This window comes from Syngnathus leptorhynchus, chromosome 1 (assembly GCF_054491065.1).
Source record: "Syngnathus leptorhynchus isolate UIUO chromosome 1, UIUO_Slep, whole genome shotgun sequence".
Classification (NCBI taxonomy): domain Eukaryota; kingdom Metazoa; phylum Chordata; class Actinopteri; order Syngnathiformes; family Syngnathidae; genus Syngnathus; species Syngnathus leptorhynchus.
In genome coordinates this window covers 21,525,683-21,551,743 of record NC_141195.1, presented here as the reverse complement: position 1 = coordinate 21,551,743, position 26,061 = coordinate 21,525,683, and the positions used below count along the sequence as shown (strand labels likewise).

The 26,061-nt window shown below is 44.1% G+C and overlaps 1 protein-coding gene across 1 annotated transcript; it reads right to left on the bottom strand.

Annotated features, from left to right (window-relative positions):
* Window positions 1-51: 51 nt before the first annotated feature.
* On the bottom strand, window positions 52-25,972 carry LOC147062670 (striated muscle preferentially expressed protein kinase-like). Its single transcript, XM_085919253.1, has 39 exons — window positions 25,600-25,972; window positions 18,637-18,735; window positions 16,809-16,959; window positions 15,323-16,000; window positions 15,044-15,228; window positions 13,191-13,300; window positions 13,033-13,121; window positions 12,767-12,942; window positions 12,261-12,444; window positions 11,871-11,944; window positions 11,642-11,800; window positions 11,356-11,545; window positions 10,598-10,827; window positions 10,408-10,527; window positions 10,229-10,333; window positions 9,899-10,105; window positions 9,693-9,816; window positions 9,444-9,616; window positions 9,261-9,373; window positions 9,024-9,192; window positions 8,842-8,941; window positions 8,271-8,471; window positions 8,096-8,153; window positions 7,944-8,021; window positions 7,696-7,868; window positions 7,591-7,617; window positions 7,369-7,521; window positions 7,245-7,287; window positions 7,105-7,170; window positions 3,852-6,387; window positions 3,593-3,760; window positions 3,231-3,353; window positions 2,945-3,109; window positions 2,272-2,860; window positions 1,951-2,190; window positions 1,653-1,876; window positions 1,501-1,576; window positions 1,266-1,415; window positions 52-1,129 (listed from the first exon to the last, which is right to left on the bottom strand). The coding sequence occupies exons 1-39, from the start codon at window positions 25,970-25,972 to the stop codon at window positions 892-894; spliced, it is 9,117 nt and encodes a 3,038-aa protein (XP_085775379.1). The 3' UTR covers window positions 52-891.
* Between the last annotated feature and the right edge of the window lie 89 nt (window positions 25,973-26,061).

Here is a 26,061-nt window from a genome sequence, read left to right as displayed (position 1 = left end):
GGACCAGTTCACTAAAGACTACATGCACATTTGTGGGGCGCTCACCAAAAATAGGCAAATTGTACTTTAATACATACCGTCTCTGAAAAACAACATATCCCACATATAAACACAGCAAGTTGGCACAATTACAACTCTTCCAAATTCATAGAAAAAGTAGTGCTGTGAGAGGAACACACACACACGACTGTTAAATGCTATTGTTTCTGTCAGCCTGACTTTTTTTTTTTTGCAACAGTGGTGCTAAACGTTTGTCCAACTAACTCATCACATGTGAATTAGAACTGGCTGACACATTAAAAGAAATACAGTTTGGAGATTCCTCCAATCTAGGCACTAACTGGCCAAACGCAATTTCACCAAGCTAAGTGTAATACTGAAGAACCACAGCAATTTACCAGTGTGCGCCCTATCTGTAATACATATTCAACAACAGATCTATAAATTGTGTGATTCTTATCCAGCAACCACAAAGACACTCCTTTTTCCCCCCCCGTCTTATGAGTCAAAAAGTGATTCAGAAAAGCTTACATTCGCACACGCATGCAAATAAATTAACATGAAAAAAAGTAAACAGTTTTAAGGAAAAGTCTTTTGGTTTTGAGATCGAAATTGTAAGTAAGAAGTAGAAGTAAATGCAAACGTAAGTTAGCAGCTTAAAGTATACAATCGCATGGGTGGTGCTTAATAGAAAACACACTGGGTGATGTTTTGTGCTGAATGAGTCGTTTTAGAATTGGTTCATAATGGGAGAGATTGCTGGAAATGTGCAGTCGAGTAGATAACTTCTCGAGTTGGATTCCGAGTTTGAAGCTGTCGATTCGGGAGTCGTACTGAAGAATCTCGCCGTAAGTGATGGGACATTCCCAAATGTCAATGTTCTCGTGAATTTCACTTGGAGTCGGGAAACTGCGATGCAGGCCCACTTGACGGGGACTTGGGTGTGCTCTGGTAGTTGCGCAGCAGCACCTTGTGCTTGGTTGTGCTCTCGGCGCGTTGGCACTGCTGCGCCACCAAGAACTCTTTGAGTCTGCCCGTGGTGAAGGTGAGGGTCTGCCTCCTCAGCTTCATCATGTAAGTGTCCTGAAGCCAGACTTGGGAGAAGCAGTCGCGTGTGCTTGGGCGGGCCCTGAACGCACACACGCGGACGGACATTACAAATTTGACATCATTTGATCTCTTTCAATGCCAGCCAATCAAAGGCAAATCGTCAATACCATAATTGTAGGAAAACAATTGTGATTGGATTGCAACAGATTTCTCACCAAGCGTAACTGCTCAACATCTTCTTGACAAAGGCCAAGGCACTTTGGGAGACGTTGGGGTAGAGTCTCGTTGGGTCAAACTTGGCCATCAGGATCTTGGATTTCACACGCTGAGGATCTTTGTCATCAAAGGGCAGCTGGCCGCTGAGCCTTCCCGTGCATGAGAAGACACTTTGGCGTTAATTGTAAATGTAGACGAATCAAAGCAGGTTGCACATTTAGATACTGAACTCACATGATGTAAGTCACAACTCCAACAGTCCAAACATCTGCGGGAGGCCCCACTACTTCGCCTTTCACAATTTCAGGAGCTTCAAGGACATTTATCAGAAAGATGAAACCTCATGCCCAAGGAATTTGGTATTGTCAGTGAACGATTGCCCTCACCCATGTATTGCAGTGTTACCGCCCCCAAATCCTGCTGCTTGAGACTAAGTGGGTTGAAGCTTTGAGCGCTTCCAAAGTCCACAATCTTGATGGTGTTGAGGTTTGTCACCATGATGTTGTCTGGCTTCAGGTCCAAGTGGAGGACTCGGCGGTTGTGGAGGTACTCGACTCCCTGCAGGATCTGGACCAAGTACTCAACCACGTCGTCCTCGGAGTAGCGGAATCTACGGTATCGTGGAGCGTTGGGAAATAATTTAAATGACTGTGCACTCACGTGTACGCTTCACTTCCTGTTTACCTGTCCACGATGCTGTGCAGCAGCTCTTTGCCGGTGCAGTACTCTGCCACCAGCACAACGTAGCGTGGCGTGACATAGGCTTCGTGCAGAGCCATGATTTTGTCATTGTGTAGAGATTTCAGGATCTCGTACTCCTTCAGCACTTCCTTTTTGTTCTCTTGGCTGTAGGGAATGATTTTGGCCATGTACATTTTGCCCGTGGCATTCTCACGGCACTCTCGGATGACGCCGAAGCGACCTCTGGCAAAGAATAGTTGGATTATGCACTGGATGTAGGACGTGAAGGTGAATGGTAAATTCTCAACTTTGATTTTCCCTCACCTGGATTTCTCTTCCAGGAAGGTGTAAGGTTTCTGTGGAACCCCTTGGCGCAGAGCCGTGGAGGGTGTGACGCGACCGGATGGTGTGCTTCTGGTGGGTGTACAGGCCCCTTCACCAATGGGGCTCAGGCTGGATGATTGCAGCACTTTAGGGGAGAAGGAACTTGGAGATGGGGCCATAGAAGCTTCAGTGGTGGGGATGTAAGTGACCGCTAAGGCAGGTTTGGTGGGGGTTGAAGGAGGAGTCGCAAGAATGCTTGGGGTCTGGGTCATAGGAGACACAATGTTCACTGGACTCTGGAGCTTAGGCACTACGAATGGTGCCGATGGAAGTTTAGAGCTCGATTTGGGAGCATCATGCATATTTGTGATTGCCGATGAAGAGGTCTCTATGGATCTTGGAGCCAGATAGGATGATGGCAGTACTGCCGATGGAAGGGATTTCACTGGTGAAGTTGCATTTTTAGGACCTGTTACAGTGGAGGTTGTATTTGTCATCGTGGATGTGATTGGGAGACTTAAGGGAGACGCCGGAGATCCAGATACGGCAATGGTCTTAACCACAGCCACCACGGGTGAAGCCTCTTCAGCTAACCACAACAAAACACAACAATCCAATGTCTTTACGGCACATACTATATTTTAAAGAATCTGCATTCTTCAGCCTGTAATACCTGCTGAATCCAAACTGACAGGTGCTGAACAGTTGCTTGGTGGACCCTGTCCTGCCTTGTTCACACAGAACACGCGGAACCGGAACACGTCACCTTGAGATAAGTCAGTCACATTGTAGTAGCAGTCAACCACTCCAGTGGTAACGGTTTGCCACGTTGAATCTCCTGAAGTAACAAGATGTTAAATGCGTCTTTTCGGAAAAACGTTATAACGTAAATTATGCCAGATGAAATAAAAACATGAAAGTTCAGCCTAGAGTTTCAAATATAAGAACGTATTTTTCACCTTCCGTCTTTCTTTCCAATGTGTAGCTGCACGGGGGCTTGGTGTCGGACGGTTTCCACAGCACCAGGGCGGTGTTGTTATACGTCTGAGGGACTTCAGGGGTTCCGGGTCGTTTGGGAATATCTTAAATTGTTGTGGAAAAGGGGAAAGATTACCGAACGAGACAATGGTCGATGATCAACTCCAGATCAACCGGATTAAATCTTTTGGTTGGGCATTTTGTTCCTCAGGGATTGTCACAGCGAGTTCCTCGCTTGATTTTGTCCCCTTCCAGATACAACCTCAAACTCTTATGTGGTTAATAGTCTCACATTATGTATACGACAATGTTCAGCTACATTCAAAGTTTTGATAACACTTACAAGCTATCGTCAGTGTACAAGAGGTGGTGATGGCAGCCAGGGGGTTGGTAGCCACGCACTCGTACACCCCACCATCTCTTTGGCTACACTTTAGGATCGTAAGAATCTGCCTGCCATCCGGATGGGACGTCAGACTGATTCGGTCATCCGTATACAAAGCTTTCCGATCTGTCAGATATAAAAAAGGAAAAAATTAGAATTTGGATTGTTTGAGCTTTGGCACAGCATTTTTATCAGCTCAAGGATGGAAGCAAGAGACCTTTCATCCATGTGATGTCAGGAAGGGGACTTCCGGCAGGGAGACAACTGAGGGTGACTTGCTCCCCCTCGAGTAGGATTTGGTCTTTGAGTTTGATGTGGAACACTGGCGGGAAATCCGAAGCGGAACGGACAAATGTCCGAGTGAGGGATGTGTCTTCCTTTTTTGGGGTGGGTGAAATCAGGTCAGGTTGAGAAGGTGTTTTGTCTTTTTTGCTCTTGGTCAGACCCCACCTGTCCCATCTAGACCGCCGGTCGTTCTCAGATTGAACACTGGAAGTGGATTCGATGGATTCCTTTGACGCGGCCACGCCAGCTTGTTTTGCCAGCTGATTCTCGGGTATGCCCATTCCTTTCAGTCCTCGCCCTTCAGAGTGTGAGTGGCGATGACGAGAAAACAGGGGTGCCTTCTTCTCTTCAGTGTTATCTTGTCTTTGTTCTGACAGACTGCGGATTTTTGATGTATTTCCAGCGAGTTTATTCTCAAACTTCTGTCGCATTGCTAGGATTGGAGAATCTGTGAGCCTCCTCGGTTGTTGCGCCTTCTGACTCGCCTCTGTAGTTTTATCCTTCCTGTCCTCGGACTGACTCCTTATTTTGGCAGAGAGTCCGGCCACTTTGGACTCAAACCTGCGTCTCATAGCAGAAACTGCAGACTCGTCAGTTTTTGCTCTTTGTCTTTCTTCCTGTTCATTCGTGTCTAAAGATTTACTACGACCAATTGCCCAGGTAACTCTCTTTGGGGCTGCCCTTTCCTGATTCTTTGTTTCCTTTGAGTTCTCTGCATCTTTATCAACTGATGTTGTTCTCTTAGCCCGCATTGACCACCTGCCAATCAGGCTTAGGCCAGATTCTTTTTCCTTATCTTCCCGTAAGTCTTGAACTGATTTGGACTTTTCTTGTAGCCCTCGGGAGACCATTTCGAGGGGGGCCCCTCTCTGCCCTGGCCTGTACACCTCATCGTCTCCACCGCCAATCTTACGGCTCAATGTAGGTGATTTTTCCTCTGATTTGTTCCTGGTTAGCTTTTTGAGGTTACGAGTCAAAGATGACTCCCGCTTCTTGAATCTGGCTTCAAAGACCTCCTCCGAGGCAATGTCTTTGATATCTGTTCGAAGTAGCGGGTGGCGTGGCATGCTGGGTATCTCCGGGTTTGAAGTGGAAGCAGAGGATAGATCGGAAGTCGCCACTTTGGCAAACACAGCCGGGTGTTGAGGTGAAGGAGCGATACCTTTGGCCTCATGTCCTTTCAACTTATCAGACAGTCGGTCAGATCTTCCAGGTGAAGCTTTTGTGTTCTGTGATGTTCCTTCATCTTCAGTAACTTTCTCTTTATTTAAATAGGCTTTCCTTTTGTCCTGCGATTCCACATCGTCTTCTATCACAATTATCGGAGTAACAAGTGCGGACGATTTTGGCTCATTTTCAGCTTTATTTACCTTTTCTATATTGGTCCTTTTCTCTTGATTGTTGCGTTTACGCTGTTGGTCCACTTCTCCTGCTGTTGGGTATCTAAAAGAGATGCGCTCCGTCGGTGACTCCGTCGTGGTTTGTTCTGTTAGGGCGGACATGGAGGTTGCCTCCTTTAGCTTCTTCCCCTCAGTGCCTCCAGAAGGGATTTCTAAGGGAGCTCCATACCTGCGATGAAGGGGCATGGGTTCAGAATCTTCTTGAGTGAAGGAAACGCTTTTCTGGAAAACTTTGGTCTTTGGTGTGTCTTGTCCAGCACTCTCAGAGGATGCAGCTCGTGTGAGCGTGGATGGCCCCGCTCTGGATCTCCTCAGATTGCGATCTAGAGACCCTGTCTGTCGTTCATCTTCCATGCCAAGCGTTTCAAATAAGGGTCCTCGCAGGCCGCTCATCTTTTTATCCACGCTACCTCCCCTGAGCAGCCGTTGTCTCATGAGCTCCAGTTTCAAGGCGTAATCCTCCTGGCTAATTTTTGTGATTCCAGGGCTCGGGCTACGGTTGGGTAGTTCAAGAGAAACTGTCTTCTTCAGGCTATTGCTGCTTGTTTCTGTGGTTTCGTTGACGTCACCCTGTTCTAGGTCAGTGTGAAGAAGCAACGCCGAGTCAGCAGAACTGCCTCTCCGCATTGTGGATCTTCTTGCTTTTGTCTGAGACTCACCCGTCTCTGTACTTGATCCTTTTTTAAGTAAAGCTCTTTTCGTCTGTTGAATAATCTCTTCGTCTGTGTTTTGGGGTTTATGCGTCCCGCTTTGACCAGCTTCTTTGATACCAGCTGTGTCAAGGTTGTTCTTAGTTCTATCAGCAATATCATTGGGCCCCCGTGTGACATGTTCATCCTCGGGCATCTCATTCAAGGAGACCCTGGAACCGGAGAAGAACATCGATAGCGGCATAGGAATGAAGGGAAGCTCATCCACGTCTGCTTCTGAGTCAGAGGATGATGAAGGCGGCGGGGAGCCTTCTTTTAAATGTTTCGCAACAGCAATGGACACATGGGTCGATGCGTCGTTAAGTAGCTCCGGGATTGTTCGCATCACCATCTTTGATTTGTAATTGATTAGGGAGCGCTGCAGGGCAAACATCAGGAGAGAAATGATATAGAACTGCTTACACATCATCTGGAATGTCATTTGGCATACCTTGACAATCTAATGAGATCATAATGATGATTTTGTTGTTCCCTAACAAAAGTACAAAGCTCGCAATTCACTGCGTGAAAGGTATTAATGAACAATATTTTTATTTCTGATTTTGCAATTTCAAGAAATTAGTTTTTCTTAAAAATAGTTTGTTCAGACTCTGTTGTCAGTTCACAAAAAGTCTCGGCATGGATGGCTAAGTTGGCCTTTATCTCCAATTGCTTTTGATTACGTTATTAGGAGGCTTAATTAATTATAATTAAAAAGACCAAAGTAATTTAAAAAAAAAACAGACGGTGTTCTCAATTTCGCTGCACAAAACAGCTTGGTGAAAAAAGTACTATTGTACTATTCTGAAGAACAACGAGGCAATAAAAGCAGCAATGCGGCTAATAAAGGAATGAGAGTTCTAACAAAGTGAACAACTCAAAAAGTGCTTGATAATGTGAGAAAGGCAACTGACTCAATTGATGAATAAAATTTGTGAACCGAGGTACCACTATATTCAAATATCAACTCCATGACAGCATCAAACTGATGAGAATTGTCCACGTACTAGCAGATCCGAATATTTGTTTGAATCACATTAGATTGTGTCGGTCTACCCTCTTTCTTTTCAATAAATATTGAAAATGTGTGTTTTACCTGCCATCGCCTTCGAGACAAAACCTGCTTTAGCTTCGACGTGCAGATGCTCTTGTTACTTTCTGACTGCAAGTTAAAACATCATCACTGTTTTGAAAAAGCGGAATTATAATTTGAAATAAAACACGTCTGGCAGCTACCTTGAACCAAGGATGGCGAAGGCACTCGGTGGCACTTGGTCTCCTGAAAGAACAAAAACAGTTTAGTTCCATACTTACGCAAATACACCCATCCATACTGTTAAATACATCTGAAAGTACTCACAGTCGGTCCACCACCAAGAGCTTGACGACAAACCCCTTCGCCTCTTTGCAGAGGTCAGAGAACATGTTCTCCTCGAAGGCCACGTTGTAGTTACGAATGTTCAACACCGTGGCTCTGTCGTTTTCACCAGTGAATGGTGACACTCCTGTCAGACTGGAATGGTTGATTCATTGATTCATGATAAGAGCCACATTTAATTTGTGCACTTGTTGTATGTCTTACCAGAGATATGTAATGACAGCGACTGGCCTATAGGAAGCAGAAGAGAGACGATAGGTGATGAGATTGTGCTTTGGCGCAAGTGGGGCATGCAAGAGGCGAGCTCACCATATGTCTGTTGCTCTGGAGACCGGTGTTTGGTTCACAATCTCTGGTGCCACGTATTCCGGCGTTCCATACTTGCAGTAGTGCTCCTCAGAGGACTCCAGTCTGATGGCGTTGCCAAAGTCACAAATACGGATCTGGTCACCCCCGGCAGCTGCCATCAAAATGTTTTCTGGCTAAAAGCCGATGAAAACGAGAGCAATCAATTCTTGTCAGCGGAAACTCGTCTGATATATTCTATGGAGACAAACCTTTATGTCAAGATGACCGATGTCTTTCTCATGAAGGTAGCGAAGGCCTTCCAACACCTGCTGAATACATCGACGAATCTGCGGAGATGCACAAGTGATGACGTGAAGGTCATGTGACGCGAGACCGTCGGGGAACGCGGAAGCCAACCCACTTCCAACTCTGTTACTGTCGTTCTTCTGGATATTCGTTCTAACATCTCCTCGTGACACCTTTAAGCCACAGCTGAGGAAAACCAGACTGCACGATTGTGGATTGGTCTTTGCGATGTTTCATAACTTTGTCGACTCACGTCTGTTTTTAAATAAACCGGTACATAAAAAGGATACAACTCTGTTATCAACACCACCAAATTCTTCTTCTCAAATGCATCATGGAAGAAGATGATGCGCTCGTGGTCCAGCTCGGACAGCAGTTCCATCTCTTGCAGTGCCAGGGCTTTCCTCTTTCCACGTGCGGATGTGAACTTGGCAGCAAAATCCTTCTTTCCTTTCTTCTGAGTCACTCGCTTCACGTAGGAAAAGGTCCCCCTATGATGGACAACATTTGGCTGCGTTTTATGTTGCTTCTGCCAAGAATTCGAAATTGAATTCCCGTCTTGTTTGCTAGTTAGGAGGCTACGCAAAGACTAAACATTACTCTTAATGTCCGGACTCTCTATTTGTTGGGCATCTGTGAAGGAGTCTAAATTAGGACAATATCTGGCATGTCAAAATGTAGAAAAAGGCCATTCATGGATATGGTCTGCACAAAATTGCTGCCCAAAGTTCTTGAGAAAATCAATATGACAATATACTTTTTGGGGTTCCATGGTCAACGGTTTAGTCATAACTGTGTCTCCAGTTCTGGAAAGCCGTAGCTTGCTTGGTTTTATCTCCACAAGGATGGACACATGCCTACCTGCCAATCTCCTTGTGGAGGTCATAGTAGTCTGTCAAGCGTCGCATCTTCCTGAGAATGGTTCCTTCATCTTCCACTGGTTCTATGGCCTCTTTGTCCTCTGTAGACAACATACACACTTTTACATGTGTCCGTTTGCCTGCCGACATTTATGAAAGATGTTTTTGAATCCCGTGGCAGACCTGTGCGAACTGTCAGTTCAGCCTTGCAGGAGTTGGACGCGGCCAGGTTCTTGGCCGTGCAGGTGTAGACGCCCGAGTGCTCAGTGTGAGCGTTAAGGATTACGAGAGAATACTCTGGGTCATCATACACGAAGGTGAAGTAGTTGCTCTCTGAGAGAAGCACATCATCCTGTGAAAGATTTCAACAAAACATCTCAATAAATTTTCAGAGCTGACTTTTAGGAGTGTAACCGGTACCTTGTACCACAGGATGTCTGGATCTGGTTTCCCTTCAACTACAACAGCGAGACGGGTGGTTTCTCCCGCACGTATGTCCACATCCTCCATGATGGTTTCAAATTTTGGTGGCACTGTGGAGTAGGGAAGAATAACAGTTTTTGCTTCTTTTGAGCAAGGAAACCAAATCTGCTGTTGTCCAACCTGCCATGACCAGCTGCAGCGTGCAGAGGTCGCTGCCAAACTGGTTGCTGGCCATCACCACTAGCTGGCCGATGTCCAAGGCTCTGACGCGCTGAAGCTTCAGGGTGTGTTGATCATCGTCCGGCGTGCTCGTCTCGCACACTCCAGCTTTGTTGACCAAAGCCACACCCCTCCTGATGAACACCACGGCAACATTTTGCAGCACATTCACTTAAGTGATCGTTGAGATGAAAGTGGAATAATTTTTACCTTTTCCAAGTGACGGTGGCGTGCACGTGGTTCAGGGTGATGGTGATGCTTACGGGTTGATTCTCAACCACGTACACAATGTCGGGTTTGTCGATGATCGCGGGTGCTTTCCTCAAATAAGGTCCTAGATAAGGTCAAAGATGTGCTTTGTGTGAATGCTGAGAAACAAGCATTCACTACAATGTCATGTTCTGCTAAAAATTGACCTCTGTCCTGGAGCTGGACCAGATCTGTGGATGGTGAAGGTTTGCTGAGCGTCTTGCCGGTGGAGGTCAGGACCCTGAAAGCATAGCGGACCCCCTTGGAAAGGTTGGTAATGGTGTAGCTGGTTTCCCTCAAGTTGGAAGCTACGGTGGACCACTGGATGGAGCCCAGAGGTTGCTGCTGGAGCACATAAGACAGGGAACCCGAATCTGCAACGAAGTAAGAAAACCATGAAACCACAAAGCACCCAAGATGTCATACAACTCTGGATTATGAATTCACTGAACTATCACAGACTTCTTTTGGAGACTAAGAAAAAAATTATACACTACCATCTGATGTATTTATTTTCTTGGATCTTTTCCAGCTGAGGCTTATCGTTTTTCCGGTGATGGCCTCTATGACCGGGGGGCCATCAGGGGGATCTGGAACAATATCTGCTCAGAAAGCACAAACAGATATTTTTATATTTTGTAAAAATAAACAAAAATTCTGCAGGAACTGAGGCTACCTGAAACGTATAAATGTGCATAGCAGGCTGCTTTGCCCAGTTTGTTCGCGATCACAGCCTTGTAGACCCCGCCATCAGCGTGACAAGTTGCTTGAATGACCAAAGTGTGGACGCCCCTGTCTGAAGGAGACACACGCATTTCAAATTTGCCTCCTCGCACTCAAAGATGACGGCTGGCGTCTTTGCTTACTCTGGGTCATTTTGTGCTCGTCGCTGCTCTCGATGCGCTTTCCGTTGTGGTACCAGGTGATGGTTGGATGAGGCAGGCCTGTCACCTTGCAGCTCAGAACCGCCTCTTTTCCTTCGATCACTTCCAAGTCAGACAGAGGTTTGACAAAGTCCGGCATGGTTTTCTTCACCACTTCACTCTCCAGCTGCTCTGGCTCCTCTGGTATGGAGGGCATCTTCTCAAGTTTGGATCTGCGAAGTAAGAAATTGGACGGTGTAAAAGTTGCACTACGTTTGTTTTATCTACTCTATATTTTTACTCAGCTTACTGTTTGCACGTTTACTTTTTATGGTCATGTTCGGTGCCTTCCTATGCATATTTTATAGTCTGCTTGTTTTATATTTCATGCATTTGAAATGGACAGAGCTTTGGCCTATCTGGAGCTTTAAGTGCTTATATATCAAGTTGGTATGATATGGTACACAGACGGTGGGCTGAAAGGGCATATGGGATTTAAATTATTTATTTGAACCATTGTTTTTCCCGAGGCTGGTATAATTACATTACGTCATTGACAACGATATTTGCACATTTTTGAATTGTCTCTCCTGCTTACATGATAAGATTATAAAGGCTCAAATATGTACGCATGTTGTATTTGTATCGTCAATAATTTTCATACAAATCTGCAGTGGGAAATTGATTATTCATTTATTTATTTACCCGTTTATTTATTTATTCATTTATTTCATTCGTGACGTGAAATGCTGATGTCTTACATGTGAGAGGAGACAGCCGCCCTGTGCTCTTGGATGTACAGCTCAGCAGTGCATTCCGCCTTCCCATGAATGTTCTGAGCCACGGCCGTATAGAAGCCTTCTGTGTCACTGCTGACGTTGGCTATCACCAGCGAGTGACGCCCGCCCTCGCTGAGAATGCACACATTGTCGCTCTCTTCCACTTTGGACTCTGAAGGCGCAGAGAGGAGAAAAGACGGCATTCCTTTGAAGAACACGTGTTGAAAGTTGGATAGAAAAGCGCAGCAAGGCAGTTGAGCTTCCCTACCAAAGTGATTCCAGGTGACTTGTGGCGCCGGTGACCCGCTCACCTTGCAGTCCAAGCGGGCCGTGCGACCCGCGATGACCTCGAGGACGTCCAGCTTGCGGGTGAACAACGGCTCCTTGGAGGGGGTCACCTTTAGGTTTGCGCTGGAGGTCAACTCGTCTAAATATGAAATGAGCCTCATGAATATTTTTTATCATCATGAATCAGGCAAATTGGATCTGTTGTTTACCTTTGGCTGTGCTCAATTTGCAAGTGTATGTCCCACTGTCGTCTTCGTGCACTGAATTCAGCAGCAGGCGGCATCTGAAGGAAAATGTGACGTGCTTTTAGACAACTAATAAGCTATATGGTGAATTTTAATTAAGCAAAAGCAATTTTGGTGTTAAGATACTTGGATTACAAGTACAAAACTACAACTAGTACTAAACTAAAATTAAAATAATACTATATATATAAATAATAATATAAATAAATAAATAAATAAATAAATAAACTAAAATTAAATAAATAAATAAATAAATAAATAAATAAATAAATAATACTTTCTACAAGACTGGAGGAAACATACTCAAAGCTGATGAGACTTTAAGCAGGAAAAAAAAATAAAAAATTAACTAACCTTCGACCATCAAAGTGCATCTTGCAGTTAAGCAGCGCCGGCTGGATCAGCTTCCCATTGGAGAGCCAATCCACATCCACGTCTGAAGGTCCGGTGATGTCACATTCAAACATGGCCGACTCACCAGCCTCCACCTTCAGATCCGTCACCTCTTGGATAATTTTCAGCTGTAACTCTGCTGCAGCTGATGATCAAAAACACACATTTGAATAATGTATTATTGCCTTGGCTGGGGCAGACCGAAGCCACATTAAAGCCATCTGTCCGTCCGTCCATCCGCCCGGCCGCCCATCCATCCGCCCATCCATCCGCCCGTCCATCCATTCATCCATCCGTCCGTCCGTCCGCCCGCCCGCCCGTCCGTCCGTCCGTCCGTCCGTCCGTCCGTCCATCCATCCATCCATCCATCCATCCATCCATCCAATTTTAGGAGGATTTCTATGATGTGGATGATTGCACAGACAAATTGGTCACGATGTCATTCAAAAGGATTTTAGCTCTCTCACCTTTGACTTCGATTCTGCACTCCTCCTGCTTTGTTCCGCTGTCACTGACAAGCTTGCAGACATAGAGCCCTGCGTCCGACCTCTGTGCTGAGATGATCCTGAGCTCATCAGAGCCGTCCTCCGTCACCCTCACGGACAAGCGTCCTGCCGTCTTCACCGGGACCTTGTCCTTTAGCCTGGTACGGAAAAACACGGTGACGTAGTTAGCAGGCAATTCAACTGAGCATGAAGTCACGTCTGGCCATTGTGTTCGTAAAACAAATCACCAGTGAACCATTGGTTTGGGCTGCCCGGCAACTTTTACAGAGATGACAACATCTTGGCCCTCCATCACGACTTGGTCACATGGCTCCACCTTTTTTAAACAGAACATTTAGTACTTAACATTTGCTGGATGTTATATCTGCTTTGGAAGGGCCCCTACCTGGAAAGAGGGAGGCTCCTTAAAATGGACACCTTTAGTTGGAGCAGAAATATGTTCCATGGCCGCCACCTGTGGACTCAGGTAGTCCTCATCGAGACTCACAATTTGCTCTGGAAGATTAACGGAAACCTGGTTTGAATCATATTTGCATCTCAAGCATTTCACTCTTCTCAAACTGAAAGAGCCACATTTGGTCAATTATTTGCTATTCAGTTGCTAAATATGGCAGCAGCAGCAGACGCTGTTAAGATTCTAGATCGGCACAATCTGTACTTTAATTTGTCCAACATTCAGCAGAGGCAGCATAGTGAAGTGCACAGTGCACAGAGTGGATAATGAATGAGTCCCTTAATGTCTGACTCATGAACTCACTTATTCCCTGTGCTCCAGAGCAGACGCTCTGTCTAGTACCTTTGCATCAGAATTAACTGATGGCTACGCGGAGCAACACCGGCACTAAATTTCTCAAGCACTGCTGCTGAAACTCTTTCGGGCTTTATTTGCTTTGTTTGACGCAAATGTTTGTAAAAGCACAATTAGTGACTCGATCAGATTATTCATTTCTATTAGAAATAACGAAACCAGGCAATGGCAACACGTAAACCAATTAGACCTAACATGACATGGCATTTAGATTTTGACTGACTGACTTGGGCTCTGTTCCCATGAAGCAACTCAAGCCGACCATCTTTTTCTATACATCTGATCCAGCTTCTCCAAAATAAAACATCTGACCTTCTAGGCATCTTGACTGCCACACTGACTTTTGTACAAATGATATCGATGTCAGATCACCAGATGAATGACAGAAAGATGAATCAACTAAACGTCTGCGCGATGTTGTGCGTGGGAGTTCCAAAAAAACCCCCAAAAAACAAAGGCTGTTGCTTCCCGCAAATCATTTTAGCTTGCGCTGCCTGGAGAACATCAAGCCAGATAAAAAACTCAAATGGGGACACGAGGCAGTGTGCATTTACCCTGAAGAAGAAGCGGGTGGCTAAAAATACTCCAGCAAGGTGGACTGACGGGCCAAATATGGCAAGACGGGCCCAAGCTGCTATGTGAGGCCGTTTGCATTTGCAGGCAAAGCTGCATCATGCGTAAACAGAGAGGATGGATGCTATCAACATATTTGGTTTCTCTATGCTGCTTGGCCTGTCATGGGTTGCCATGGTAACCACTCTTTCTGCTGGATGGGCTTTTTTTTTTTTAAATTACTTGGCTGGGTATTGTTTTTTTTTTTAATTACTTTTTACATTTTTTTCTAATTACTAAATTATTTGGTCGGGCATTGTTTTTTTTTTTTATTACGTGTTTGGATTTAAACTTCGATTTCCACATCACATCATTGTTGCCACAGTTATCTAAAAAGTGACTTGGGTAAGTACTGGTTATTAAAATAGTAATTTAGTTACTTTAGACATAACTGAACTTAAAAAGTGACTGTTAAATAATTATATTAATACATATTATATTATTATATTTATAATATTTTGAAGTAAAATCTCTAATATATGTATTAAATTATATACATACTTCTGTACTTACTTTAATATTTAGATACTTTCAAGTAAAATTTAAAATAAAGGCAGGTTTTTTAACTTGACATATTTAACAATTAGTGTAATGGAAATACTCCACATTTACAATATACGTTGTTTATAAATATATCGACCTAATTTGAGGAGCCCTTTCACTTATAAATACAATTTGGTGTGACTTTCTCTTTAAGCTTGACTGCATACTATGCTGCGATTCCATTTTCTTTTTTTAATATAACGCTTTGAAGCAACAGAACCTCTGAAGATTGTAAATACAAGCGATAAATAATGTGTCACAAAGCAGACAATTACCTCCCGCAGAGCCACTTTTCACTTGATTCATCTCCGTTTGGCCTGCATCACATTCAGTCTTGCTGGTTTCATCTTCTACCAAGATGGTGGGAATGGCCACTTTCGTCCTTTTGAGAAACGGGCTGACAGAAGGCGTGGGTGATTGGCTTTCCGCTGAGTTGACAACCAAAGCGTTTGGATATTTCCTGCATTACACAACACAAAAAAACGGATGAAGTCATTGGATAGTTTTAGCTTTCCCTTTAAGGCATTCTTCAGAAGAGATGATTCCCTCCAAACCTGGTGAGTGTGGTCTTTGTGGCTGTTGGCAATAGTTGCCCTGGCAACTGGTGAACTAGTGCTGTCTCCATGGCAACTCTAATATTCCCCATTCTTCCTTGTGATGAGTAATGCTCTCGGTCTGTCATTGAGTCGGGCTTTGCCTTTTCAGGAACTTTAGTCAAGCTTTCTGGTCTATGTTCCTGCGCTCCTTTCGTCGCCGACTCCCTCGCGTTTGGCTTTTTAGTCTCTTGCGGGTCAAGGGGAAATAGCTTTTCTGTCACCAGTGGCTCACTCGAACGAGCCTTTCTTATGCTTACGCTGCCAACGAGCTTTTTGATTCTTTCCAGTTCTTCACCGAACTTGTTTTGGTAGCCCTGAACCCGTTGCGAGTAGCTCATCTTGTCCTCCAGCGAGGAGGCTCGTTGCTTGAAGGCCGCTCGTTTCTGAGCGGCAACATCGGTCTCGGGAATGGATCCAACTGCTGGCAGATTGACGCTCGCCCTTCGCTCCTCAAACGTTTTGATCTTGTCGGAGCACTTGGGCCCTGTACGAGCCACTTTGGTCGGCATATTGTTTTTAAAAAGCTGATCTAAAGGTTCATCCTGGTCTCGATTTGGGCCTTCTTGGTGGTTTGGTTGAAGGGAGCTTAAGGATGCAGATGGGAGACCCCCATGTGAGTCATCATCACTCTCAATCCTGGGGGAACGAAGGTTGGAGGGAAATGAGGTGTGAACTTAGAGCTCCTGTAGATTTGCCAGAAGCTTCAGAAGGGAACAAATGTTGGTCCGTGTCATTTTGTCTTAATATGCATTTTTCTGCTTCAGGGTGTAAATAAGTGCAGCTAGCACAATAATCAAATTAGAAGTTGCCACATGTAAGAGCTTACGTGAACTTGTCAGAAATGTCATCAAAATGTGCTCAAGGGAAGAAAAAATATGTTACAGCAAAAAAATAAAAAAATAAAGTCATGCCGAGAAAGGAGAGCCTGTGTCATGATTAGGAGTTTGTGTTCATGCTAATATTCAACCAGGCCCGCATCCGACGCATGCTGCCGCAAGCGTAAAAATTATTCATCCAAAGGTGAGATTCCAAAAAAACGTGCAGCAGGTACACACTCACAGTGCAGTAAAACATGTCACCGCCGTTGTGACGGTGAAGAGTTAGATGCTCCCATAGAAACATCAAGTCAAAGGAAAGTGTGGAATCAAAACAAAGAGTCTATGGAAAAAAATATTCCACGTGGAGATTGATTTATGACATCTTGGCTTGAGTGTCTTTTCAAATTTGGGGGGATTGCCGATAGTTTGGACTTCTCTATAAGGGCATGGAGAAAGTTCTCCCCCGGTAGAGGCTGAACATACTGCCGTAGTAGTCACTGCCGACAGAAACACTTTCCTCTGACCCCTGAACGGGCCTCGCCAGGTTAGCGTGAGACGCCCGGATCAGCGGCTCGACACCCAGGTGACGGACAGGCAGGGGGCCCTCCGCGGGGCCAGGAGCTTGCCTGGATGGGTTTGTGGGGTCCATATTGGGCCCAGGAGGACGGGAAGCCAGCGTCCGGAGCTCTCGTTCCACGATGGGGTCATGAGAGCCTGGAAGGGTGGCTCGGCGATCACAAACGTCGGGGTTATATTCTGTCATACGATCCCCCTCGCCTAGAAGAAGATGGAAATGGACAAACAGATTTTTTTTAAACATACACTGCCCTTCAAAAGTCTTGGGACGGCACGGTCAATTCCTTTTTTTGAGTTGTGGGTTTCAGATCAAACGATACATTTCGGGCAAAAGTTTGAAATGCATCCGATAATTTTTTTTCTGTGAATTGCCAGACAAATGTTTTTGTCGACTTTAGTATTCACTCTGCTGCTGCCATCTCTGTCCTGAGTTGTTTAATGGATCTAGATCATGGGTGTCAAACCAGATACGGCCCGCCACAATCATTTTATGTGGCCCGCAAAGAAAAATGCGCATGGACATCATGTGTCAATACTAAAATTACAAATTGTCTTCATTTGTTTCATTTATTATAATGATTATTATTCATATTTATTATTCTGATCTTTTGTGTCATATTTCTCTTTTGATCTGAAACGTCTTCAGTACAATATTGGACAAAAAAAACAAAGGAAATCAAATTGCTGTTTTAATACTTTTGCAGAGGGTTGTTTTAATGGGTCTTATGCTACTATTGATTGACCTTTTAAAGTGCAGTCTATTTCAAGTTTTGTAGGTCATGGCTAAATTATAGATAGATCCATACCGCAGTCGAGAATGATCCACTTTTGGGATTATTGAACCAGCATTTACTGTTTCAGTTCTGGAATATTCATTAAATGTCTTTTCTTTCTTACTAGCACGTCTTGCATTCATACTGTGTACTGTGGTTGTGCCTGCAAGCTACTTCTTAAAGAGAACAAATGACGGATCACCTCCTCCCACCCTCACCGCATTTTTTTTTTCTGTTCTTCCAGTGCGGTTTCTCTCTGGGATGCGTGGGGTGTCGGTCCGCCGACGCAGAAGCTTGCAAAGCGCCAACACGGAGCGGAGCGCAAGTGAAGGAAGTGTCCTTGTGGTGGTGGAGGAGGAGGAGGAGGAGAAGGGCGTCAATATTTGGGATCTAAATTCAGACATGTTGTTGCCGGGTTTGGAAGAATGTGAGAGCAGGCAGCTTCAATTCAGCCTTGTGTTGAGTGATTTACATGTCAGACCCTGAGTAAGTTAGAAATTTCTTTGCGACATGCTATGAATGTTTGGGGAAGGTCTTTGGTCCAAAACCATGCCAGTGCGTCTGTCACGTTGGGACTCACGGTATATTATCAATGAACCACAAGTTTGAAATAAACAATTAATAATTAACATGAACCAGTTTAGAGTACTGAAAATTGAAATTGGGACTGCACATAAGAATTATACACTTTGTCAATATTGTATATTTTGTTTGCACAACAGGTAATGGTGGATAAATGATAAAATAAAATATCAGTGAAATTGGCTTTAAAAAAATTGTTGCGGGGCCAGTTTTTTATTTCTGTCTGGTCAGTTTTTTTTTTTATTTTCACACCAATAATTAAATTTTATATACTCCTACGATACCTAAATTTAATTGCTAGCCATCAATTAGTTTTGACGAAAGAGAATTGATTATAAAGGCTTTATTTTATTTGGTCGTTTTGTTGATTTGCTTTCGATTAGCTTTGCCTGATTTATTTATTTATTTATTTATTTATATTTATCATCAGCTATGATTTGATTTATAGTTGGGTTCTTTAATACTATACTTCTTCTTAAGATAGTGTATGAAATTATTTCATTCTCAAAATACTTTTAAATACCTAAAGGTCCACCCCAGGCGGTCTTGTCTTGGTGTCTCCCCAGCCCTCCTTTGGGTTCCATCTGGGGCTCAGTGGTCTCATCCTCTGTGTTCTCAGAGTCTAGAATAAAAAAAAAAAGAAAAAGACATCAATGACTGGTGAAGCAAGAAAAGGATGACGAGGACAGTTTTCTAATGGTTACAAGCCACGGAAGGACAGGAAGCCAACTAAGGTGTGAACATATCCATCCATGGATTTAAAACCAAATAAAATGACTTGTCACTTTAGACCACCATGTAAACAAAAATATCAGAGAAACACAAAAGGTGTGGAAAACCACAAATGACATGAAAGAGAACATCAAAACAATATATGTCCGCCACTTGAAATGTGGGTGGAATAACATCTCCACAGCACAAGATGAAACCACAAAAGAAGAAGAAGAAATAAAAAACAGACGTGATGAATCAAAAGAGGCAGGTTTACCGTAGCTTTGCTTTCGGCAGGAGCGGAAAACTTCGCTTCCGTAGTGGCAGCAAGAGAGGGCAGACGGGAGAGCACCGTTACTATGGAAACCAGCATCCCTCTCACCCGCACGACCAATCCTCTTCGTACCCATTCGAGGTTTAAAATCAGCGGTTGGCCCGACACGAACGTTTAGCGGTCAGAGCACCTCATTGCGCCGCGCGCCATCAAGCCAGATCCTGATTAGATAATTCCAGCAGGTCGGCCTAATGGTAAGGAGAGCCGTTGCAAGACCAACAATCAGCATTCAAGTCATCACTACATCAGCGTCTTTTATAGTGGCAAGATGTAAATCCGCTCATCTGCATCAAATTAGCTTTAAGAGCTTCAATCCCAGGCACGGCAGTCAGAACCGCACGATTGACTCGACACGGTCAAGCGAGAGAAACGAAAGAAAAATCAGCACATGATATCTCCAAGGGGGCCGGGTGATATGCAGAAGCTAAATTGCATCGCAGATATCGCATGGCGGGGGTGGATGTACACTCAGACGAGGCACTCTCGCTGATGGACACTTAAAAGCAGACAATGCGGACATTGTTCAGCAGCAAAAGTCATTACTGGGAGGATGCCGAGGATGCTCGACCAATCTCGAAGAGGATGTGAGAAAAGCTCATAATGACAACACACCATGTGTAAATCTGCCAAATGTCCGCGTGGAATGACCGCTTCTCTGTAAACGAGATAGAGAACAAATGTTAGTCAAAAGTGACGAACTGGCGCTTTTGCAATGTTTTCAATGTCAACAACATCATTGTTATGTTTTGTTAGTTACAGCTGCAGTTGTGAAATGCGCGATGTAAATAAAGTTGTACAGTTTTCTATACATTTGTAAAGTAAACAACTAGCACTGACTCAAAGTGAAAAACTTGTTTTAAATGTTTTTTTAATTCAACTATTCCAGTTAAACCGGTTAGGTGAGGAGGATAAATCGATAAAATTGTATTGTATTGTAAATGTATAAAATTGGATTCTATTTGAGAAATTGTGCAAAATATACTAGCAAGCCAGACCTTTTTTTATTTTAATCAATTTAAACTGATTGAGATTTCTCCCTTGCAATTGACTTCACGTAAGCGTTTTATTTTGACCGACACTTCACACACTCAGATTACATTGGTGGAGGCGAAGTCTAAAATTGTCATTCAAACCGGTGACCCTGTTCTCCTGATCCATCCGCCTTGATCAAATGACAGAGACGGCTTTGGAGTGGCATCAGAGATTGCTGAGGCTTTTACCACCTGGCTGACATCTTGGTGACATGTCTTGCCACACATTTATGTTTCATGCTCATCTGTACTCGACATACCTCGGCAATCTAAGGAATTTGGTTCAAGAGCTGCGTCACAAGGTCTGAATTGTTGAGGTTAAGAAACTCAATATTGATTGACACTACAAATTCCACAATATAATTTAGTGTGGTTGTAGTTTACAGCGGTGTAGCTCGATGCTTCAAAATACTGATTCAAGCTTTCAATGAAATACAACGTAGTCCCACCCTACAGCAAACAACAACCATAAATCATTGTGTTTTCATTTTTAGCGTGTGCAATCGTGAGCAGGCCACAATGTGTCAATAAGAACCATGTAGAGCGAACCCCCCCCCCACCTAAAAAAAAAATAAGACTGATTCCCTCTCTACATTTCCCTGGAGCTCCTATTGGCTGAGTATTTTTATTTTTCATTGTGTGGCGGCTTGTCGTGATCGCCAAACGGGTGAATGAGCAAACAAAGAATTTTGACATCAACACAACATCCGGGCTTGAGTGGCTCGAGTGCATTTGAGTGTAGCCTACTGACACACTTTGAGCTTCATATAGGGCTGCCTTGTTATTTGATGTGCTGTAGCAACATTCCTGATAGGCAGCACTGAAAATAATTCTTGCCTCTTTATTGTCATTGTAATGACAAGTGAACCACCAAAACAGACGAGTGCTTGTTTTCTGAAATCAACCCACAAATGTCTGCCACTAATAAACTCAATTGTGTCCCAATGTCTCAATTGTGGGTGGAAAGACATCTCAAAAGGTAAAACAAATTAAGAATCTCCCCAACATCAGTGCAACAAGTACAAGATTGTGTTCAATTCGACTTACCTGAAACCTCTTCTTTGACCAGATTTTCTTCATCCTGCTTCCTGCCTGATGGACAACAATATTACCTGTAGCATCCACACGTTTGCACTAAGCCTGAGCAACAAAGGGTGTGGCGGGGAACGCAAAATGGGATTCAGCCGTGTTTAGGCTTCGTCGAGGTAACGGTGACAAGCGGAGCCGGAGGGGGAAGAAGGGAGGAGGAAAAGAACCAGAGGGAACCGGACTGAGGCTTCTTTGTGTTTGAGCGTATCTGACCGCCGATGAGAGCAGCAGCCTGCTCTGACTCGGCACCCTCCCCATCTCTACATAATGGGGAGGCGGGGGGAGCAGATGGGCCCACGCTGGAGGAGGCAAGACGAGAAGCAAAACCGCTGGTTTCAGAACAGGCGGAGAAAACAAAAGGGGAGAGAAACAGGGAGGGAAAGCGAGTGACTGATGGAGGGGACTAAATTGAGAATGGGATGGAGATATCAAAAGAAAAAACGTGTAGAAGCTTGAGACGAACATGGGACACAAATGAAATGTCAGGATTTTAATTTACTTAATAAAGACTCCTTGGCTCAAAGTAGCAACAGGAAATGCAATCAAAAAACCAAAATATTCTATTTCTAAACCAAAGATTCCCATCTTCCTCCATTATTTATCCGTCTTGGACACCTGCCTTGTATGAATTCAGGGATTTGAAGACCAATTTCTAAAAGCACATGCAAAAACGGAGACCTATGTAAAACTCAAACAAGGAATTGTTGGTCACCATTTGAGTTTAAAATGGTGCCTCGTGACGCACTTTGAATAACGTTAGCATCACCCCTTCTCGTGATTCTTGCCTCTCCCTATGCACTCCCAAACTTAATTATCCTTTTCAACACATCTGTGCTTTCCACACCTCCGCCACCATCATCAAATGAGTCTAAAAATAATCTGTAACCATGGTGGCTCCTCTATTGTAGGCAGATGGGTTCCCCGACGTTGTCAAGTGAGGAATGTCGCTGTTTACCTTCTTATTCAAACATGACTTTTACTCTCCTCATGAATCGGAGCCACTCAACCGATGCGGTCTTATGACCTCACAATACATTGTGTGTCTCTGAAAAAGTGTCTGGACTGAATGAATTCCATGAGCATGGCTGTGGATTGGACCCCCCCCCCCCCCCCCCCCAAGATCTCCTTCTCTATCCATCAGCGTTGGGAGGTGGCGGAGAGCAAAGAAATCGATGCGCGTGCTTTATACGTGATAGAGAATACACCCCCAAGAAAGAGCTCAAATGCTCTCAGATCAATACAACCATCATCGCACCAGCTTTTCGGGCCCTCCTCCAACAGGAGGCTTGGTACGGTCATATTTTGTTATATTGTTTCTTTTGGTGAGGCCTAATAGCAAGAAACGCTCAAACGTCATCAGAAGGCCAATCGATGCAGTTTTCACTGATGGACAACGTGTAGGCAGTCCGCTTTGTCAGCAGTATATATGAATCACCTTCTGTAAACTTCATTTTTATTGGAGCCATAGTTTCCTTGAGAGGGACATAATAACTGTCAACCCAAATAAATGTATGAACTCATACTAATAGTCTACACAACAAACTGATACATATCTTGTTTTGGAATTGGGGAATAGTAAAAACTGTCCAATTAAAAAAAAAAAAGAATGGTAATAAAAATTGCTAAGAAAACATCTATTTTGTGAAAGTGAAGACAATTTGCAATTATAGTATTGACACAAAGTTGACACTATTTGTCTCCATGGGCCAAATCTTATTACACTGTGGGCCAAACTTGGCCCGGGGGCCGTAGTTTGACACCCACCCCTCTGCTTGTGTGACAATCAAGTTGTACGGCATCAATTCGGAAGAAAATAGTGTCAAGTGAAGAGTGAATGAAATGACAAGACCACGCAAAGAGCTAACCTTGTGTAAGAGTCGTGTCACTTGATTCTGTTTGCACAAAGCAGACTTTGAGGAGACCCGTTTCAGCCGTGGCATGTTCAATTTGTGTCACGTGGCAAGCCACCCGATCCTACCATCTAATCCTGACAAAATCCCAGTGGGGTCCCAGCGAAGCGCGAGGGGACAAGCCACAAAGTGAGGGACACGCCACAGGGAGCGTCACCCACGGATCTCGCTTCAGCTGCCTCGTCACAAGGGGGAATCAAATTAATTGCACAGTAATTCACTTGAACGTAACATTTAGAGAATGTCAAGCGGCATGCAAGATGAGAGGGGGGGTATCAGATAATCTGACATGCCATGTCTTTATGTGATCCATGAAAAGCTTCCCGCACATTTTCCTTGACATCTAGACTAAAAAATGAAGCCTGAATTTTGCATTATAATTCTAAGCGTTCCCTGTTATGTAATGATACAAGAGGGGTAATCCATTTTCACTCCTCTTACTCTAACCACAGGCTTAGTCGGTAAACAAACACAATGCAGCTTACCCTCCAGCTGCAAATGTTATGGTTGTCTACGTTGAAGGAAAAAAAAAGTAAGAAACCAAACCAAGGTACATAACAATCAAACACATCACCTGCTTGACAAGACAACTTTGAGAACAGAACAAAAAGAGAAGAGGACCTAACAACAACTTACGTTGGCTGCTTTTGCTCCTTGGTCCACTGGTTGAGTCCCTCGCACTCTTCAATGCTTTGCGAGCGTCAAGCAGTTCCCTCCTCAGCATTCCACCCTACCAAGATCCACACACTGAAGCCCACTAGAACGTCCCCTGTGAGTCCCTCCTGACCACAACAGTCCAAAACACTCCTCAGCCCATGGCTGGTCTCCTCAAGTGCTCTGCTTGTCCAACCAAACTTTGATTCCAGCTGTCTGCAGTTGCGCTGGACTTTCCCCGATAGTACGGGACCAACCCCCTCTTAAGACACACTGCGTCCTCTGCCGTCCTCTGATGGCTTGTTCTGTTTGAGGCAGGGCGGCGCAGGCTGGGAAACTCGAGCATGCTGAATATGATGCTGACTCTGCTGCTCACAGGTCTCAGACGACAATAGTAAACTCTGTGGTGCTGATAACGAAGATAAGGTTACACACCCGTGGGAATTTGAGTCAGATTTGTATCTGTACCTAAAGTGACAGAGAGGGAAATATTTCCATTCTAAAACTCTTGATCCAACCTGGGAGGTTAAAATTAAATAATTAAATAAATAAATAAATAAATAAATAAATAAATAAATAAACATATATAATAAAATAAATAAAATGAAAACATGGAATATATATATATATATATATATATATATATATATATATATATATATATATATATATATATATATATATATATAAATATAAGTAAGTACCATATATATATGGTAAAGTGTAAAGCCAAAGTGTCTTTTCTTTGCGCGATCAACAGATAAGGAGCAATGAGCATGATCCATAAAATCATGAAACAAAGTCAGACAATGTCTCTGCGTGAATTGGCGCCTTGCAAACAAAACTGAATGAAATATGTTATGCTATGTGAACATGCATGATGAGCCAGAGGGTGGTGCTAGTACGTCAGACAGAAAGCCCGCATGACATCGCTCGTGACGTCGGCATGTTCCGATCAAGTCCATCCAACTTTGCCATCCGTCTTTGGAGATGGCAAAAGTATTCACAATTTTTTTTTACATCATGTGTTTCTTTCTTTGTTTTGGAAAAAAAACAAAGGCTGCTTAAAATGTGCCTCATGCAGCAGGCTCACACAGAAAACCACATTGATAGGCCCTTGGCCTCGCTGTCATGGCGCTGAACATGATTGAGAGTGACAGCATCACTTCTTGACCGCGCCGGTGCTATAATTATCTATGATGTCTGCTGGTGCAATCGGAGACGAATCCACACATCAGAGCTCTGACTGAGAAAGGCACATACCGTGCCGGAAATAACTATGTCGAATGGAGGGGCGCGAAAGAAAAGTTACAGATACTCTATGACCCAAAAACAAAGTACCTGGGTGCAACAAAATTGAGTTTTTCACTAAATGACTATTAAAAACCAAATACCATATTAAAATTCCATCATTAATGATCTCAACATGGAGGAGGGTGGTTAATTTTCATCTAATCTTGACACATGCGAAGGATCATTTATCTCTCACATGCTTGTGAGTTCTCACCAACTAATTTTGGTGATGCAACTAGGCCATGGCCGCATTGGGACAAGCACACACACAAAAAAACTCTCCTTGATGCTTTCATTTTCTACGTCACATAAGCACTTTGAAATAGTTTGGCTAGGTAGCGAGTTTAGCTACGCTTAGCTAGCTAGCCAACTATCATGGATAGATTGGAATAGAGTAGACAGAGATCGACACAGATTGATTGATGGATCGATAGAGATTAGTGTATGGGAAAAAAAGATGTTACCTTCTCCAAGATCCATTATGGCGAGGATGGCGCTGCAGCTGGTCTCCCCCAGCTCATTGGCAGCCACGCAGGTGTACAAGCCGGCATCTCGCATACGACAGTCCCTTATCCACAACCCTCCGGAGTCCTGGTCTTTCATAGGAGGTAGGAGTGTGTCGTTGTGGTACCAGGTAAGTGACGGTCTTGGAAAACCTGCCACTGACACCCTCAGACGGATATCACAGCCCGTTCCCACCGCAGCCTTGCGGAGTTTACGAACAAAAACTGGTGGCTTGGGCTCCTGGTCGGGGACAACCTGGTTTTTCAACCTGGTAGCTTTGGTCATGTTTCCACTCGGACTGGGTGCTGCGACTTCAGCCATCTTGGATTCCATATAAACTTTGTATCAGGCCGAACTTTATATCTGGATTGCACTTGTTGCTGGCCTCATACTCTTTCAACTCTCACACCTTGAGACATGCG

Excerpts from the sequence above, each read along its gene's own strand:
- LOC147062670 (XM_085919253.1), bottom strand. The coding sequence starts at position 25,972 with ATGGAATCCAAGATGGCTGAAGTCGCAGCACCCAGTCCGAGTGGAAAC. Across the intron at positions 7,618-7,695 it reads TCCAGAGCAACAGACATATG|GCCAGTCGCTGTCATTACAT; the intron begins GTGAGCTCGCCT and ends TGCTTCCTATAG. Across the intron at positions 1,130-1,265 it reads ATGTTGAGCAGTTACGCTTG|GGCCCGCCCAAGCACACGCG; the intron begins GTGAGAAATCTG and ends GTGTGCGTTCAG.